Raw genomic sequence first — 18,923 nt, 5'->3', positions numbered from 1 at the left:
AGTACTATAGAAGACTTAATTGTGAAGATTTCTGTTACACTGAAAATTCCGTGAGGAAATCTGTAATATAAAAACCAAAAAAATTCACTATGGAGTTAGCAGCTATGAAACATGCTGAGTTCCCTCTAAGTTTGAAAAAGCTGCTGAAGCTATTAGAAGTGCATAGCAGTGTGAATTTTTAGCAGGAGTTTTGAACTTGGCTCTAATTTTCTTGTGAAATAAAACAAATCCTAACTGTCCCCATTTTGTGTATCTTGTGAGAGTGGAGGAACACTTTGAAACTCTTAAATAGTTCATTTGCCCTTGTTGCTTTTCCCACAAGAGGGTTTCTTGTCCAATGTTGTTTATATTTAGCTATGTAACCAGATATTCAAAAGTTGAATTAGACCAAAGTTGAGAAAATAAGTTGAATAGGTGTTCTAGAAACAGGGAATCCATTCTGTTAAGTATAACTATTCATAGCAATGCTATATATGGATGCCAGCTTTGGGATAGATAGGTACAGACTTAAGAGATGCCGATATCATTGCAGGGTATTTCATTTTTTGTTTTCAAATTTTGACCAGGTGAATATTTTCACACTAGAACATCTTGCTGTAATTTTTCTATAATATAGATCTGTCCACACACTTGCACATGCATCATTTCTTTCTTTACTTAAATTGTGGTGTATTGCAAGGCTCTAATGACTGGACCAAATCTTCCTGCAGAACTATGAGCTAGCACTGAAGTATTTCCAGAAGGCTGCAGAACAGGGATGGGTTGATGGACAACTTCAACTAGGTTCCATGTATTACAGTAAGTGGCATCAAAATGATGACTTGCTGGATCTAAGCATCTGCCCTTTCAGTAATTCTTCACTAGGTGGCATTAGAAGTGTAGATATATTGCATGGAAGTGATCTTACTGCATTGAATTTATATTTTATTCATTTTTTTGTAACACTTTCAAAATGTTTTTCTTTAATAATTTTAAACAGTAAGTACATGCTATATTTCATACAACTCTGCTTTTCAAGAGGAATGAATAGCAATGACTTATTCTTCCTTTTAGATGGCATTGGAGTCAAGAGAGACTATAAACAAGCTTTGAAATATTTTAACTTGGCCTCCCAGGGTGGCCACATTCTGGCTTTTTATAATCTGGCTCAGATGCATGCTACTGGCACTGGCGTGATGCGATCCTGTCATACTGCTGTTGAGGTAAGATCATCCATTTATAAAGGTCAAATAACACTGACTTGCAAAAGGTTGGATATAACCCTATCAGCTTATATAGGAAATTTGTCTTAGATAAAATCCACTGGTGACTGCAGAGCCAAGGCAATCAAAAGGAAGAGTGATATATTCTCAAACTCCTTTGTATCTCATGAGAAAAATGTGTATTTTTATGTTGATGTGGCAAGTTTGTATTTGCTTTATTAACTTTGAAGAAAATTGAAAGAATTAAATACAAAGCAAACATTGGTATTTTATAAGTACAGAGTTTTTCACTTAGACATGGGTTTAAGTGTAACCAAATACCTGCTATTAAGAATAATTCCGAGTAAGCATCTGAATCTTTGCATGTATTTGCTTAGTAACTTGTATCTTAAAGTAAGCCGGTCTTAAGCAGTGAGTTAGTCTATCGAGTTTTTCCTGTGAAATGTAAATATTTTCAACAGGCATTTTAATGTTAAAAGTTTACCTCTTGCAATTCTTATATTTCTGAAGTTCCTGACAACCAGTCTTCTCCCTTTCTTTTTCTTCTTCAGTTGTTTAAGAACGTGTGCGAACGGGGGCGTTGGTCTGAAAGACTGATGACTGCCTACAACAGCTATAAAGATGGTGATTCAAATTCTGCTGTGGTTCAGTACCTTCTTTTGGCAGAACAAGGCTACGAAGTTGCACAAAGCAATGCTGCTTTCATACTTGATCAGAGTAAGGACATGAATTTGTACAGAAAGTTTCTTTTGGCATCGGCCTGGAGTAGCCAATTTAGTGGAACACTAGAGTGCTTGAAGATATAATTTTACATAGCTCTTGTTCAGTTAGAACTTCAGTGAGACTCTTGTCCTCTTTCCTGCCCTTCACGCTGGAAAGCAATCAATTTCAATTTTCACCTCTTAAGGATAGCTTTCTGCCCTAAAAGTTAGAATACACTTAAATTCTGACTTACGAGACTTAAAGGGGATGAGGAGAGGTTGCTTTAGCAACTTGCACAGTGCTGAAAATTTTCTTTCCTGGACTTCCTAAACACACCCTTAACATTTTATTTTTAAATATATAAAGTAGGAATTGCATTAGTTTTACCTTTGGCCTTTACTAGGTATACAAGTTTCAGTTTTCTTTGTTGTTTATCTTATAATGTCTTTTCTCAGCACTTTTTTTCCCCAGATTTTTTTGTAACTTTACTCGTACTACTTTTGAAGCAGGGATGAAGAGCTGGGTGGCTGGTTCTGTTAGATTTTAAAAAGCTTTTCCCAGGTCTCTTATTGTAACTAGGTGGCTAGAACTTGGATTTCTTAGAGTTTGAGGTCATAGGGAAACAATGGAAGTACAAGTGGCAAATCTTTCTAGAAACTATAAAACATATTATTTTAAACTTTCTGGATCTCAAATCCAGAAATCTAGGTGTCTCATAACCAGCTTTAGGGCTTTGTACCTTAATATAAAAAACAACTATTGGTGGCTCATAGGCTAATCTAACATCCTAATTTCCAGTTAATGTTTTTCAAAGGTGCTTTACTGACTCATCTTTAAATAAGCTACAGCAATGACAGCCTCGGCTGGGAGTGCATTCTTGCAAAGAAATAGCATCTTTCCCTGGTGTCATTTCTCAGATATATCTGCATCTTGACTGAAGATGAATTTAAAATTATTTAATACACTTTATACAGAAAATCTGTATGTCAACTGTGAGAAAGTATAGCTGAAACCATACTTATACTAGAAGTGAAAAAAGTTGTAAATCCTTTGACTGTCTGAACTCTGATACTTAAGCAACCCTCAATTTATGACATGGACAAGTAAAATAACTTCTGTTCTGAAGCAGCTGTAGCACTGATGTGTAAAATATGCAGTCTCTGGCTGGTTAAGGAGTTTACTTGACTGGTCCTGTTTTTTAGATGGTCAAACTAAAATAGCTTATAGTTTAGCCTTGTACTTGAGTGCACATTTGTCAGAGCCTGAATTGTGTGCTCTAAAGACTTGTATCTTCTGACATTCCTCAAGTACGCTTCAGAATCTCTTAGAGCATGAATGGGAGAGATGCTTGGTAAGCAATATTTCAGGGTGAAATCATATAGTTTGTTCCTAGCTTTTATGTGGGCACATACATAGAAAGACATAAATGAAAGGGGGTTTTGTAACTTTCAGATAGGTTGAATCTTGAAGTAATCTGTGCTATAGCACAAACAAGTTCTTAATTCATTTCAGCAGACTGAATATAAGCATGGGGTTTTTTGTGGTCTTGTGTGTATATGCCATGCTCCTTGCTCCTATTTAACTGAATTACTTTATTCTCTAGAAGAAGCCAGCATAGTAGGAGAAAATGAAACCTATCCTCGAGCTTTGCTTCACTGGAATAGAGCAGCTTCTCAAGGTATGTCCATACTGCACAATTCCAGTTAGTTTCTTTTTAGTAGAGCCATTAATGTTTGATTGCGTGTTTTTATGAAACAGAGGAGGAGGGAAAGCTTACCTCCTCCTGTTCAACATTAGTTAAATTCCACATAGGGTAGTTGCTCTCCTTTTATTCCACTGCTATAATGTCATTGCAATGTGCTTGCAGTTCTGAGCCATTCTGAGTTCCTGAAGACTTCAAACGACTGAAATGCAAATGTATGGGTCTTTCTCTTGCCATTCCATATGGAATTATAGACCAGTGTTAAACAGCATTAGGGATGTTTACGCTGACTTTTCTAAAAGTAAATCCACTTGGAAAAACAGATACAAAGTACTTTTTAGGATTTGGGTACTTCTTATCATTTATAAGAAATGTAATTTCCTGTTCAAAGCAAGTAAAGCTCAGTGATGAAGAACAGTCTTGATGTCCAACCAACCCAAACTTAAACTCTGGTGCTTGTGACCCTATTCTAAAATAAGAAAAACTGAACTTAATGGTTAAATAACTTTCATATGGGTGTATCTACATTAATGTTGGTCTATAGCTTTTTACTTAAAAGCAAGCATATCATGCAAATGGAGCCTAAGAGTTTTGTCTGAAAATCTTCAGACCTACTTGGCTTTTAGTACAAAGTTGGAAATTGTGAGGATGGAATGGTGAAGTATTTGATTACCAAATGGTGATGAGAGACTTTATTTTTCAAGTCTTCAGTGTCTCTGTTGTAAAAACAAAGCTGAAGCCATTAATGACCATATAACAAATTAAAAGTGTTTCTGTAATAAGTGAGTATGAACAACATGATACAGCTTTTCAACTGATGCCACTAAATAGCAATAAAAATGTTGGTAGCATTACTTTGAAAACGGACTTTCCTGAAAGTAGAAATCATTTGCATTTTGGTTAGCTAAACCAAATTTTTTTTAAAAAAAGCTGTTTATGTGGGGGGGGGGGGGAAGGGAAACTGTGCAAACTGTGGAAAGTGATAGTAAAGCCTTTATTGCATTTTAAAATGAAACTAAAAGGCTTTCTTTGCCTAGCTATTTTATCTTTGTTTTATAGGATATACTGTTGCAAGAATTAAACTTGGAGACTACCATTTTTATGGTTTTGGTACTGACGTTGATTATGAAACTGCATTTATTCACTATCGACTGGCATCAGAGCAACAGCACAGTGCCCAAGCAATGTTTAATCTGGGCTACATGCATGAGAAGGGATTGGGCATCAAGCAGGTGAGTAAGCTGTAGGCTGGTAGTCTGCTTCATTACAGTGCACTTACTAATGTGAGATTAAGTCCATAACCACTGCTGGGCTTTGGGCACTATATAACCACTTCATAGGAATTAGCTTGTCTCTCAATATGTTCTCCAATAGCAAATGGGTAAGTATATCCGCTTCGGACTTAGCTGTGGGAAGGAATGAGGCGTAGACAGGGAAGAAACTATTTGCCCAAAATTGTGAAGATTGGCAAAAAGAGTACCATATGCTCAAGTAATGCTTTCAAGACTTTGAAGTGTAATTAAATGAATGCAAATCAATTCCAGGTTCAGAGTATTTTAGCACAAGATTGTTCTCATCCCCTGAAATGCTGGTTAACTTGTTTTCTGTATCGTGACACTTTGAAAACAACTTCTGTGCATCTTCACATAACAAACCATAAGCACCACCAACCATATGGTTATTGGCTATGGTTTTTCAAAATAGGCTAGGCCACAATTTGCTTTACAAACTATGTTGCCTAAAAGAAGGCAGTATATCTAGTTCTCTTAGGAAGCGTATGGTGTATTGCTGTCTGAGTTAATGAACACTTATGGAATCCAGAGTAACATGTGCTTGTATGTGTCAAAAGAATGTAATTAGTAATTGCATGTTAATGTTGAGTAGCCTACCTTACCTTAATGTATGATTAATTCATGCAATTAATGTGTGAATTTAGTCATATCTTCTGGGTTACCTGAAACTGTAAGAAATGGTTTCATTTTCCGTATTTTCAGTAAGCTTCAACATCTGGTTTTTGTCTAGGTATGCACCTTTTAATTATTCTGTTAGCATACTAGAAGACCAATTTTTGCTTGTTTTCCCCTAAATTCTTGGCAAAAGATCAGAACAGTGAAGGGCAAGTCTTAGGGCAATATTGTTACTTTGACAGCAGCAAGCAATCAACATTTGAAAACTGCATACTGACCTAGGTGTAGAAGTGACAATACAGTACACAAACAGCAATATTTCTAAAGCTTATCTTCAAATTTTATTTTAGGGCTGGTTTTTCTTTTAACTGAGTTCTCAAAACTAGTTAACTTCTGAAAAGGAGCCTCCAGCTAAAAGCAACAGTGCTAAAGTTGGGAGGTTTTCTTTAAAATAAAAAAAAAAACTTTCAGACGTGGACTTTCTTATTTCTTCTGCTTTGAAAACAACCCAATTTAGAGCAAAATATTCAGTATAACTGCTAAGAATTTGAGAAAAATGAGTCCTAATGCTACCATTTGCACAGAGTGTTCTTCAACCTGAAGCAGAGATTGCTACACAGTCAGCTGAAATGAGTGCGCAGGGGCTCAGGATGAGCATGTGCGGCCTTGCTTTGTGCAGATGAATAGTACTTTCCTCTCATACAAATCCACTGTGGAAGGAAGAGTTGAACTGTAAGGGAAACGGAGATAGTACAGATATGAGAAAGAAGCACTGAGAATGTCTAAGCAAGGAAATTCCCTGTATAAAACCAGTCTTAGGAATTCTGGATGTGTGCTGCCTTTGCTTGCTGTGTCCTTAAACTTTACAACTGAAGGATGAGAAGATGGAGATGCACGACAGACTAGATAAGACTAAAATGGCACTGGGCTAGAGTAGTCTGAAAAAGACTGAGTTTTGAATGAAGCAAAAGAATATTTGGCTTTCCTTTCCCAGAATGGAAACTGCTGAATTTTGAGCACCTCTGCAAATGACTGACAGTTAAAATCATGCTTCCTGATGTAGCAGGTGATGTCTGCCAATGAAGTCTGTTCTTCTACTAGAGGCCTGTGCAAGAGACGTATAAAGTGTTAGCACTATGGTATCTAACGAATTGGGGATTTAGTTTCTTGAAGAAAAGGATGTGTATTCTTACTCTCTCCCCACCTATGGCCACGTCATTAAGATTGCAAGCACTCCATAGTTAGGGAGAATGATCCAATAAAGTGGCCTGTGCAACTTCAATTCGGGTCACTGTTCATTCTGGATAATCCTGAATAAATACAGTATTTCTTATTGGGTTTTTTCCTAAACAGCTTTTGCCTTATTCTCTCTTATTGAATAAATAGTTGTTCTTACTTACAGGATTCTATGCTATGCTTCCTGTACGTAGATGGTTTTCAGACTCATGCCAATTATTAAGCTCCTTTAGAAATTTCACATGTGTACAGTTATACACTTTTCATAGATTTAATGTTGTCCAGTTCCTGAGCCTGCATGTCAGAATGGAGACTGTTTCTGTATATGGCTCAAAAAACCAAATTAATTTTCTCATGGTTGTCTTTTAAGATTTGGCATGGTATTTCAGTGCTATTTATGTGTTAAAGCTCAGACTCCTACAGTTCTCACTTGTCTGTCAAGTGAGAGTGAAGAATGTATAAGCAGAATGAAATGCTTGCTAATTAGAAATGAAAATAAGCCATGATTTAGTATCAGTGTAGAAGCAGATCCTAGCACAGTACAAAGGAGGTAAGGAAACTCTTTTAAATAGTTATAGAAAAGACAGACTTCCCAGGCTCATTTAGAGTTGTTCTATTGAATTAAAATACTAAAATGTGAGCTAGTACATCTCATTCACATAATGTGTTGATTTTCATACTGTTATTTCCACATGTGTTATGGAACTAAGCTTTGCTGTATCAATGAGCAGAAAATCTTTATGGTATTTCACAATCAGGATTAAAATTATAAAATAAGAGAAATCTCCAGGACTTCATGCCACACGTTCATTTTAAGTGTCCAACTTGGAACACTTCCAGAGGTAGGTCTTACACAGGCCTGTTCTTCACATCATTGAGTGAACATAGGCAGTTTGTATCCAAGTATCCTAACATTGTGCAGTATGTATCTGAAGTGGAGCGAAAAAAAACCCGAACAAATGAGGAAAGTTAAACTATTCAGGTACATGTGTTCTTTGCTCTTGCTAGAGTTGCCTTCTTGCTTCAGCTACCACAGAAGAAAACACTAATATAAGCTCTTCCTGAAGTTGCTGGCTGATTGTGCTTATGCTTTTGCCAGGCTGCCCTCACTAACACGAGCTATGTCCATTTTGAATAAGGAGTAGAATCTAATTTGGGAGTATGTGCAGAAATGGTTAAAAGCTGCACTATGCAGCAGGTGTGTTGTTGTAGTATAACTGGGAGGAGTTGCTGCTGTGTACTTCTGACTCATGTGTTCTTAGTCTTTCATGTTTGGTGTGGTGTTGGAGATGTTGGAGTGTACTAGTTACCTAAATATGTGCCTTAGTTTACAGTGCATAGGTTGAATACGTTAATACTAATCTCTTTGTGACCTTCAATTCTAGCATCAGTTACAATAGCTTCATCCTCAGATCAAAGCTTCCCTTCACTTGTGTATGCAAAGGTGAACATCCCTCAGAATAAAAGGGGAAGTTCTACTGAATGGTTTTCATTTAACTTGACCAAAAATCTTGTATTCAAATGACAATGTACAATAGCTTATAGAAAAAGCTCTATGTTTTATGGTTAATTTATCAAGTTCTTCAAAATTGAGCTTTGTATTTTCTTAACTTTAGGATATTCATCTTGCAAAACGATTCTATGATATGGCAGCTGAAGCAAGCCCAGATGCTCAGGTTCCAGTCTTCCTAGCGCTTTGCAAGCTTGGAGTGATTTATTCCTTGCAGTATATACGAGAAATCAATGTAAGTAATGCAGAGTTAAAAGGAAAATCAGCCAAAGTGTTTTCCATTTTTAAAAGAAGCTTGAGTTGTAGTCTTACTTAAGTAGAAGTTTTACTTGAGCATTCTGAAAAATTAGGATAGGTGTGTTTTGTGTTGCTGCGTATTGAGAAAATGACTGAAGCTGTGATTCCTATTTCTTGTGCAATTGTGTGAAACTGAAATGTGCAGCCAGTGCTCTTCTGTGCTGTTCTTTCCTTGAAGAGAATTTAGTTAACCTGTTTGACTGTTCTTATCTATGACCATCTGCTATCAAACTTAAGCAGATGATTACAATGACATAATCCCTGTTCAGGAAAAAAGAAACGTTTTTGTAGCTCTAATTCTCATGCTATTTTATATTCAGCTGTAACAGTCCCACTTGAGTTGTGTTTGATTTCTAGGGGAAAAAATATTATTTGTATTAGTTCAGTTATTATGCAGAGTTTCTGCTGCGTGAAGGCACTGAGAAAAATATTTGCCTGGAATCTAGGTGCAGTCTTTCCATTGTCATGGTTTAACCCCAGATGGCAACTGAGCACCCACCACACAGCCCTTTGCTCACTCCTGCCCTCCCAGTGGGGTGGAGGACAGAATCAGAAGGGTAGAAGTGAGAAAAATTGTGGGTTAAAATCAAGACAGTTTAATAGGTAAAGCAGAAGTTCCATCATGTGTAACAGTTACTTGGGAAGACAAATGCCACCACTCCAAATGTCCCCCTCCCACCCTTAGCTTTATATGCTGAGCATGACATCATATGGTATGGGATATCCCTTTGGCCAGTTAGGATCAGCTGTCCTGGCTGTGTCCCCTCCCAACTCCTTGTGCACCCCCAGTGTACTCGCTGCTGGGGTGGGGTGAGAGGCAGAAAAGGCCTTGGCTCTGTGTAAGCTCTGCTCAGCAGTAACGTAAACATCTGTTATCAACACTGTTTCTAGCACAAATCCAAAACATAGCCCCATACTAGCTGCTATGAAGAAAATTAACTGTATCCCAGCCAAAACCAGCACACCATATAGTGACTGAAATATTTTTCAGTATTCTGCCGCCTTACTACCTTTTGGATTACTTAATAAATTCAAATGGTACGGAAGTTATTACCATTTACTGCAAATGCAAGTTCAGGCAAAACAGCTAAGTTTGACAAAATATAGTAGTCTTGAGAGTAGACTTTCAGGATTGGACAGTCAAAATACTCTAAATCAATTGAGTAAATACCTCACAGAAGCTAGTATGCAAAACATGGATATTCCAAGTTTTAAATTGACAATGACTCTCTAGTACCATCGAAGCATAAAGTGTGTTGGCTAATGCTTATGCAAATGGCAGTCAGATAAAAGAGCAGTTCAGTCAAAACTAACAGTAAGTCACTTTAACTTCCCTGTACCTTATCTGCACGAATCTCAGCATTGTACCGCATAAGTATCCTTAGTGTTCTGTCATTCATGGTAGTCTGATATGGGAAGCTGATGGCTTCTAATTTGGCTGGACTGATCAGTTCACTGTATGTGGTACTTGCTCCTCTTTCTTTAAAATAACTAGTATGGTTACTTACCTCATTCTGATTTAAATTGTGTACTTTAATGCTCTGTACGTGAAAGCCACAAAGCTACGTATCAAGAGCCTTCATCTCTAGAACAGAAAATAGAATAGCTCATCCTATACAGCATGGCTCTTAGTCTTATTGGCATTTAGTTCATGGAAATTAAGAATTTCACTGATGTGATACTATTTTTTTCAGAGGAAAAGAGCTACTGAAGTTTTAAAACTGGTACAGAAAAAATGTTACAAGTCAAATCTAAAATGAAAGTAACTTCCCATGCTTGCTCTTTGACATGATGATGTGGACTTCTTGTTTCTTAGATAAGGGAGATATTCTCACATATTGATATGGACCAGTTGCTGGGGCCTGAGTGGGACCTTTACCTTATGACCATCATCGCCTTGCTTCTGGGAACAATTATAGCTTACAGACAAAGGCAACATCAGGCAATTCCCAGACCAGCAGGACTGCGGCCAGCTGTGCCTCAACAAGAACCACCACCAGAGCATCAACCACCACAATAGCAACAACCGCCTCAGTGAAAGAACTGGATTTTTCCAAAAGGAACAATTTTCATCGTGATTTAGGACTGTGGATCAACAGTCCCTTCCCCAAAAGAGGCGCAAAGAGGTTTAAAAAAAAAGTCTGAAAGCTGCTTAGAATGATGCCTTTTTTCAGGGATAAGAAAATTCTTTTGAAACATTCGAATGTTATTTCAGTGCCAATGGAATAACACTATGGCTTTTTTCATGGAAACACGAGAGTGCTACTACAAAAATGTTGCCTGCTGTATCTAGTTCCTCTGTACTCAGAGTCCTTTTCATCTCCTAGAGAGAGCAGAAGGCTAGCATTGGAAGGTTTTTGCCTGCTTGATAGCAGTTGCCCTATGTAAAAGTAATAACAATAATTATTTTATGGCCAATTTAAGTCCAAGAAACTGAACTATAGTCAAACTAAAAAGACTAGAGCTGTATGAACTTATATTCTCATCTGCATCCCAAGTATTTCTACAGTTCTTATTTCATTATTTCTTACACTTTGGTCTTTTATGCTGTCTTGGATGGTTTAACATGGATTATTTATAAACTCTAAAACTAAGCCAGCAAACATGCCACTCTCCAGTTTTGCTTTTTTGAGTATTTTCCTCCATTCCCCTTAGACTAGACAGGTCTCAGCAGACAGTATGTAGCCCAGCAGGTGGATTGGGACAGATTGGGTCTGTAAAGCTCATCAGTTGAAAACTATCCACAGATGCCCAGATCTCACATCCTTCTAAAACTGTTTTGGAGCCTGTGTACTTTGCAATACTTCATGACATAAAAACAAATTGGTAGTGTTCCTAAATTATTTAAACTTGTTCTTGCAAGGAGGCTGAATCTAGATTACAGAAAGCACCAGTATTATTGTGGACAGTGAAGAAAGGACAGAGCCAGAAATCTCGGTGAGTTAGCTTACTTTTTTGTTGTTTTTACAGGTGGAAGTTCTGTATTTAATTTTCAGCAATTTTGTGAGTGATCTGCACTGCAGGAAGGAAACGTGTGGTATCTCATGCATGAATCTGTTTAATGCGTCTGCAAAAAAGGCCCCCAAAGATGCATACTCTCTACAAAAGGGCCTATGCCAGTGATGCTACTCCAAAGTTTGGCTGACTGATAAAAATTGTTTGTTAGATTACAGCAGTGCTCTGGCTGTCACCAACCTCTCTTGTACTTGGCATACATGAGAAAGTCAAAATAATGTCTCTGGCTGTGCCATCTTGAGGATCCCTTATAACAAGAAAATCCAAAGAGAGAGACGACTAATGGTTTATGGCTTCTTGATACCACCAGGTCAGTGCAAAGACCTTTTAATGAGTGTGAGAATATGACTTGTGGACTGATGGACTGCAAGAATCTTTACTTAGTAATGATTTTCATTGAACTATAATTTCAGGGGTTGGGAGTGGGAAGCAGTGGGGGGGAGCAGCTTAGATGCAAGAAGTGCAGAAGTTTCTGTTCTTATTTACCAATGGCAGTTAAATATTTGTTTCTGTACTAGCGTTAAATCCTCTGAACATACTGTCTTAAAGCTGAATGAAATACAAATGAGGAGGCTTTAACTGCCTTCTCACAAAAGATGTTGTGTTTAAAGGGTTAAGGGCTTCCTTTCATGCAAATCGTTTTCCAATGGATTGGCAGCAACAGATCAATACACTTTATTTAGAATTGAGATTTTGGTATGGTTTCATACTCAATACATTTGTAAGGAGACCATATATCTGTAGTTTGGGAGAGAAGATAAGCAATCCGCTCTTTTGTAAACTGAAATGTCATGGATGGCTAGTATTAAAATACAAGTAGAACTTCTCAGTACTTCAAAATGCTTATGCTGGTTATGTGAAGACAAATCTTTCCTTCTAGTTTGGAAGGTTGTAGCATGTGATAGAGGAATGTCTTGTTCAGTCTTAATCATCATTAGCAGATGGAACAGTATTGAACTTTAAATGTAGTGTCTAAAATGTACAGCACTCCCCAGCTGCATTTCTAAGATCTGTGACTTCTGAACACTCCCTCTGAAGTATTTTTGCCTCTGTCACTTAATAGCTCTTTCTAGCTTGGCATGAATAAATTAAAGATTATATGGAAAATGTTTTTTTTCCCAGTTAAATGCCATTGGTTCATTGGTATTGGTCTCTTAGGTTGTTTAACAATTTTGTTACTGTGTTGTTAAAATGTTTTGGTTGTTTGATCTACTAGAACTAAATTCTAAAAGCTGTATCCTGTTTGCATGAGAATCTCTTATCATTGCTGCTATGTGACAGTCTTACAGCTGACTTTCACTGAACCTGATGCATTTTTATATCCAAGAAATCAGCAGAAGAAAATGATTGAAGATCAGCAAGATATTTTGCTTTAAAGAACTGCTTTTTGAAGAAGCAATAAGGAAGTCTTTCTCATGCTTTTTTCCCTTCCATCAAATCACTACCACTAACTTTTTCAGATGACATTCATTTGAATGAAGCGGTAGTAGTAAAAAGGTACTTAACATAAGTAATGACAAGTTAACTCAGGGATTAAAGAAATGAATAAGTTTTCTAAATCAGTTGTCTACACCATGACTTAAGTTTTTGTGACAATCCCTTGCTACTCTGTTCAGAAACTTGCATGTTGAGGGAAGTATATTTAACTCTTACTAGCAATATGTTTCTTGTCGTGCACTCACTTTATCAAGCAGCTTTTTTCCTAAAGGAGCTGGGTTGCTCAGTTTACTGCAGTGAAGTACTATTCCCTTTTGGTAGCACAGAGGCTATCTTACAGTTTATATGCAGGAGTATTTTAGAAGGAAAACTTGATTAGAGAAGCCTTTCTGGGTATGTTCAGCATGCTTTGAATGGAAAAACTCTTTGTCTGTACTAACGTAGGCCAGAGCCTGCCTATTTGACCTTCCCAGACACATGGTGGTCTTTCCCTGCAGGGAGATTGGAACTACAGAGCAGTACCTGTTGTCGGTGGGAGTTTTATATGCAGGAAAACTGTGGAAAGATATGGAGGAAAACATTGTTCTGAAACTCAATTAATCAAACACACTAGCTGTTCTTGCTGGTTGAAAGAAATGCTGAACTGTTTAGAAAACAGGATTCTAGTTCATCACTCTGAACTTTGTCCCAGAGCTGTCTGTTGAAATAATTTTTCTTGCTTCACATTGTCCATTGTGGGACAAGGTAATAGAAGATAAGGCCTTTGATAGAAACATCCCAATGAGACTCTTATGAGCCAGTTTTACTCACTTTTCAGTCATCTTCCATAAGTCAGCTGCTCTTAAAGTAAAAAAACAAAAAACTTATCAAATGTTACTCTTTTTGGAGAAGAACATTAAAACATGGATTGTGAAAGGACTGTTAAGACTATGCATAATCTAATTTCCACCTATTATATGCTAGTTTTGGCCTATAAAAGGGGATGACACTCATCTTTGCAAGTTGCTTCCTTTTTAGATAGGCAACAATGAATTGAAATTCTATTTTTGTTTCGGAGAATATTAAACTAAAAAGATTTAGTTTGATTTGAACTACTGCAAATGCATATGACAAATAGGGACTATTGGGGGGAACCCTTTGTTTTTATCAGCTGCAGTTCTTTAAAGGGTCTTGTAGGAGTTTTGTAAATTTATTTTGTATTTAAAATCAGTATAAAGGCTGGTCAAATGTAATATAATTGTGTAAACAAATTCTGTTAATAGAAAGATGTACAGATTCATTTTGTACTGTATCTTTAATCTTGTGAAATAAAGATACCACCTGTGTGGTTACCCTCAGTGTTCACAGTGGTTATGGTAACAGAGGATGTCAACTGTTAGTCATATGCACTGATACATGCTGCTGCATTCCTTCCTAAAAGGATACTCACACTTCTTTCACTTCTATTCCTCTTAAAAAAAAAAACAACAAAAAACAAACAAACAACAAAAAAAACCACCAAACCCCACCGAACTCTTAACTTAGGAGCAGCATGGGAATAGAAAATTAAGCATTGTATCTTCAACTGTGCTAGAAACTTGCCCCCTGTGTGTGTGTGTGACCCTTTCTTTGGTGTATACAGTACCTGCGCTGTGCGTGGCAGGCACAGGACTGTTGTGTGATTTGAGAATAGTGACCAGTAATTTAGGATTACTGTTGCATTTTTCGATACTAATACAGGGATAATACTGTGACTAGAAACAGATACCGGGGGAGGGACTACTCCAAGCTGACAGGTTTTGCTTGCTTTTCAGGCCTTTAGACCCATTCACCCCTTCAGGTTCCACCTGTTGAGACTCTGAGCCCTCCCTTGTAAATGTATTATGTTTTACTTTCCAGTGTGCTTATTAATTTGGAAGAAAACCATTAGGGAGAAGGAAAGTAAGGAGAGTGAGGGAGCAAGGATAACAGCTATGGAAGGCATCAATTAGGGGAACTGTTGGGCATCAGCCCAAGTTACATACTTTTCTGAAGTATTTGGAGGCTTCCCATGTTGTCTGGTGCTGCCAATAGCACTTGTTGCAGGTAGGAAACAGAACTGCTGGTACTAAAACCAGCTTGAGCCTGACTGATGTAGCTTAAGCTTAGTGAGGTCATCCCTCACCTTCCATAAGGGCTGGTGGCTTGAGATGTGATTGATGATGTGCTCAAGTCAGGTGGGGTCAGAAGTGTAGATACTTTATTTTACTTGTAGCTTGTAGTCAACAGGGAGTTGTTTTCTGTGGTAGGAATAAAGTACCAGGCATATAAATGGCTGTGGGTTTGGGGTGTGTGAGGGGTTTTTTTTTTGATTGTTTAGGGTTTTTTTTAAAGAAAGAGCCACTGAATAATGTTCATCAAAAACTAGTCTGTTTGGTTTCCTGGCTTGTTTTGTTTTGTTTTTTGTTGCTTTCTCCTCAGTCTAAGACATCATTTAAAATGAAAATAGAAAGTATAGTTTGTAAGCCTGCAACACCTGTTTCATTAGAATGTAGTATTTGGTATAATGCCAAAATGTTCTTCCTCATCTCTAAATGATCATGAGCTTAATGGCATTTCTGAATCTTGACTTTAATTCCTATTTTTATCAAGAATTACTGAGGAACAAAGTCATTGTAGTCTACCTGTTGCAAAAAAAAGAAGTTCAGAAGACTGCAAATTACTTCTTCCAAAGCGAAGTTGAAGGAGGGCAGTGTACTATCTATCCAAGTGACGAATATTTTAACATCTAGTCTTAATTTTCATTTTCAGAAGGAAAAATAAGTGGAGATGGAGTACCATTGTAGTTGCATTTCAGGTAGCAAGAGGTAAATGTGACTTAACTTTTACAGCACAGTAACTGAATTCTGTAATGACATTCTCAGACAGAATGGTTTTACCCCAAAAGATATTGGTGACACTGCTGCTTATTCTGGTAAGCTTTTCTGAGTACAACAGCATTTCAGGCAGACCTCCACTTAAGGGATAGGTTGCTCACATTTTTATTTCTTTGCTACCCAACTTTTTGGGCTTTCCACATAACATGGGTTGCAATTCCAGATTTTTGAAAATAAATCAGAAGAATATTCATTTTTGTGTTGCAAAAAACTTAAATTATATCTCTAATTCTGCTGTCAAACATTTTCTGTATTTCCTTCCTTATTTTTTCTATGCTTCTTCATACTCTTCCTTCTCCTGAACACAGGGATAATCTGCACTGTAAAATTATATGTTCCAGTTCCCATCTGTTACTTATGAATGTGGCTCTATTTCTGTACAAGAATCATAGTAAAATTTTTTATTGCTTCTAATTAATTGCTTTTGCTGGAAAAAAAAATATATCTGGGGTTTGTGTTTGCAGCCACAAGGGGGCATCAGATATTAAATGGTGACTCAGCCTTGTTAAAAAATATTTTAGGTCTCAAAAGATTAGGAAATAAGTAACTTCCACGCTTTCAGTCACTGTCTTATCATGGGAGCATGTCTGTGTATATCTACACATATGTGCATGTGTATATATACACACACGCATATATATAGAGAGAGAAAAGAGTGCTTGGTTGCAGGAGCTTCAGAAACTCAAAAAATGAAATAATTTAGTACTCCTATTTCTCTCATATTTGTAGAGTCCAAAATTAAAAATCACTGTAGCTTCTGGAAAGACCCGGTAAAGAATTGTCTTCCCTGGAGTATTAAAGCTTTTTTAATATGTATAGCCATCAACCTGCTGTTGTACTAGCCTGTCTTGCAACATCTTTTGGAATATTACGTACAGATAAAATGTGGACTAGTTGGGCACGGCTTCCAGGACAGTGGCTACTTTTGCAAAGTTAAATCCAGATTTTCATAGAGTACAAATTCTTTCTCACTAAAGCAAGAGAAAACACTTAGCAACAGGTGATAAAGTTTTGTTTTAAAATCATTTTTTCGCAGAGACCATCTGGTGAAATACTTGAGCTATCCAAATAACTTGAAATCTGTATTTTACAATATTTTACAGTATTTGTTTCTGTAGGCTCTGTACTTTGCTATATACTGAAATTCCATTAATTAATAGTATTTTAGGTGCTTCTAAATAAGATATTTTTTTTCTATTTGGAAAGTTTCTCCAGATGTATTCAACAGCAATTTTAAAGGAAAAGCTTGCTTGCATTACTAGTATTAAATATGGATATTGGAGGGGGGGATCAAATACACTTCATAGACTTTAAATTCATCTTTATAGCTGACATTGTCGTGGTTTAGCCAGGACAGACATTAAAACTACCAAAAAAATATTTGGCACATTCAAGTTTAAAGCTTATAACTTCGGATTATACAAAGGCTACTTCTTGGAGAACTATACTGCTTTGAATTCAAAGGCTAAAGGCCTGAAAATCTACATGTTTGAGTTTTCCAGTAGCTGATTACCCCCATTACCCATGCTGAGAGATCAAGAGGACTTGAGTTAATTCTTTTCAGCTTGTATTTAGTTTCATCTCTGGTTCTTATGTTGATTACAGGGCTGGACAGTCCATTAGGAAGAATAGCCACACCAAAAAATATATACATTTTATTGTGGAATCAAGTGAAATCTTAAATGTTCATCTGTAACTGGATAACCAAAGATTTTCATTTTTTTATTTCAATTTTGAGTCTGACATGATTGTTGAAATCTGGGAAACATTGCACAGAAGGGAGGTGACTATAGTAAGAGAATTCAGACCCAGTGAGATAAATGTGGTGATCTCACTGCACGCAGCTGTGTTGGCTTTTTCTGCCCCTTTGCTAAACAAATAGCCTTACTGAGTTTCTTACTAGGAGTCTGATCTTTTACTCCATGGAAGGCAAAGGGTGCAAGTAGGTAGGAACTTTTCAAAACAGAGCAAGAAAGAAGGATTTCTTCATTAATGTATTATCTCTCAACTAACAAACGCTTTAGCAAATGCTGTATGTTAACTGTTTGCCTACTCTGGTATCTTGCATATTCAGTGAAAAGCTCCATGTGTAAAACTTCTTTCTGTCACTGTTTTGTGTTGGGGCCTAATTACTACATTTGAGTTTACAAGGCTCTAAAAGTTTGCTCTTCACTACATTTGTCACTCTTAATTCAGCTCCAAAATATAGATTGATAGGAAATAATTTTAAATGTTTCTGGTGATACTAGTTTGGCATCATGAAATAGCTTTCACACTTAGAGTGAAGAGTTTGCAAATAATTTGGCCAAAAATTTAAACACTCTATGGTAAATATTGAAAAATGAACAGAAAAATAAACTAAAAATAAATCCCCTTTTTTAACATTTCAGATCTAGTGTCTCATTAGTCCTCTCTTTGGTACTGTGAAAGGTGCTAGAACAAAAGATAGACCAGGTCAATTTAAAATACTGTTCCTTATCTAAACACAACAAATAAAATATTAATTTCCACTGTCTCCTCGGGATTTCTAGATGCCAAATCATAAAGACTTTCTTGCAGCTACAGAAATGTAAGTTTTCAAATTATGTAAATGAGTATGTTTGGTAAGTCTTTAACTCTCCCTGTGCTTCTTGTACTAAGCAATATTGGTTTTAAACTAATCTTGCTGTAACTGAGACATTCAATTACACAAATCTGTCCTGAAGTATGATCTTTCAGGCTTGCCTGTGTCAGCTGAAGCAAAGGCCATCCACATGCGTACCAGGTAAGGAAGGTAAGCAAACAATCTTTTGTCACAACACATTTATTTTCTCTTGCTGCTCTCTGTGTCATGTCAGTGTCAACCCATGGGCGGAGGAGCATGCATGAACAAACACTCCTGCGAGGCTGTACTTTGTGACATGGTGTAAAGAAGTACGTGAAGTGCAGGCTGACTTCATTGTGGAAGCAGGTCCAGATGGGTAAAAAAATTCTGGAAGTGCTTCTGTACGCTTCTTGGTTGGGCCTCTGTTGGGATACCAC

At 37.0% G+C, this 18,923-nt stretch overlaps 1 protein-coding gene across 3 annotated transcripts in view; it reads left to right on the top strand.

The window, feature by feature from the left end:
- SEL1L (SEL1L adaptor subunit of ERAD E3 ubiquitin ligase) overlaps positions 1-14,339 on the top strand; it is a 36,846-nt gene extending 22,507 nt beyond the window's left edge. For 2 of the 3 annotated variants that reach the window (XM_054826378.1, XM_054826381.1), the window contains 7 exons: positions 711-798; positions 1,054-1,202; positions 1,754-1,919; positions 3,508-3,582; positions 4,666-4,838; positions 8,366-8,494; positions 10,373-14,339. In XM_054826378.1, the coding sequence (XP_054682353.1) occupies positions 711-798; positions 1,054-1,202; positions 1,754-1,919; positions 3,508-3,582; positions 4,666-4,838; positions 8,366-8,494; positions 10,373-10,576 (984 nt within the window). In that variant the 3' untranslated portion in view covers positions 10,577-14,339. The remainder of the gene's footprint in view (positions 1-710; positions 799-1,053; positions 1,203-1,753; positions 1,920-3,507; positions 3,583-4,665; positions 4,839-8,365; positions 8,495-10,372) is intronic. The other variant, XM_054826380.1, reaches the window with a different exon arrangement.
- The last annotated feature ends 4,584 nt before the right edge of the window (positions 14,340-18,923 follow it).

Source organism: Grus americana, chromosome 5, assembly GCF_028858705.1.
Source record: "Grus americana isolate bGruAme1 chromosome 5, bGruAme1.mat, whole genome shotgun sequence".
NCBI classification, from domain to species: Eukaryota; Metazoa; Chordata; class Aves; order Gruiformes; family Gruidae; genus Grus; species Grus americana.
Note: the sequence above shows the minus strand (reverse complement) of the source record. Positions and strands in the feature narration are given on the sequence as shown.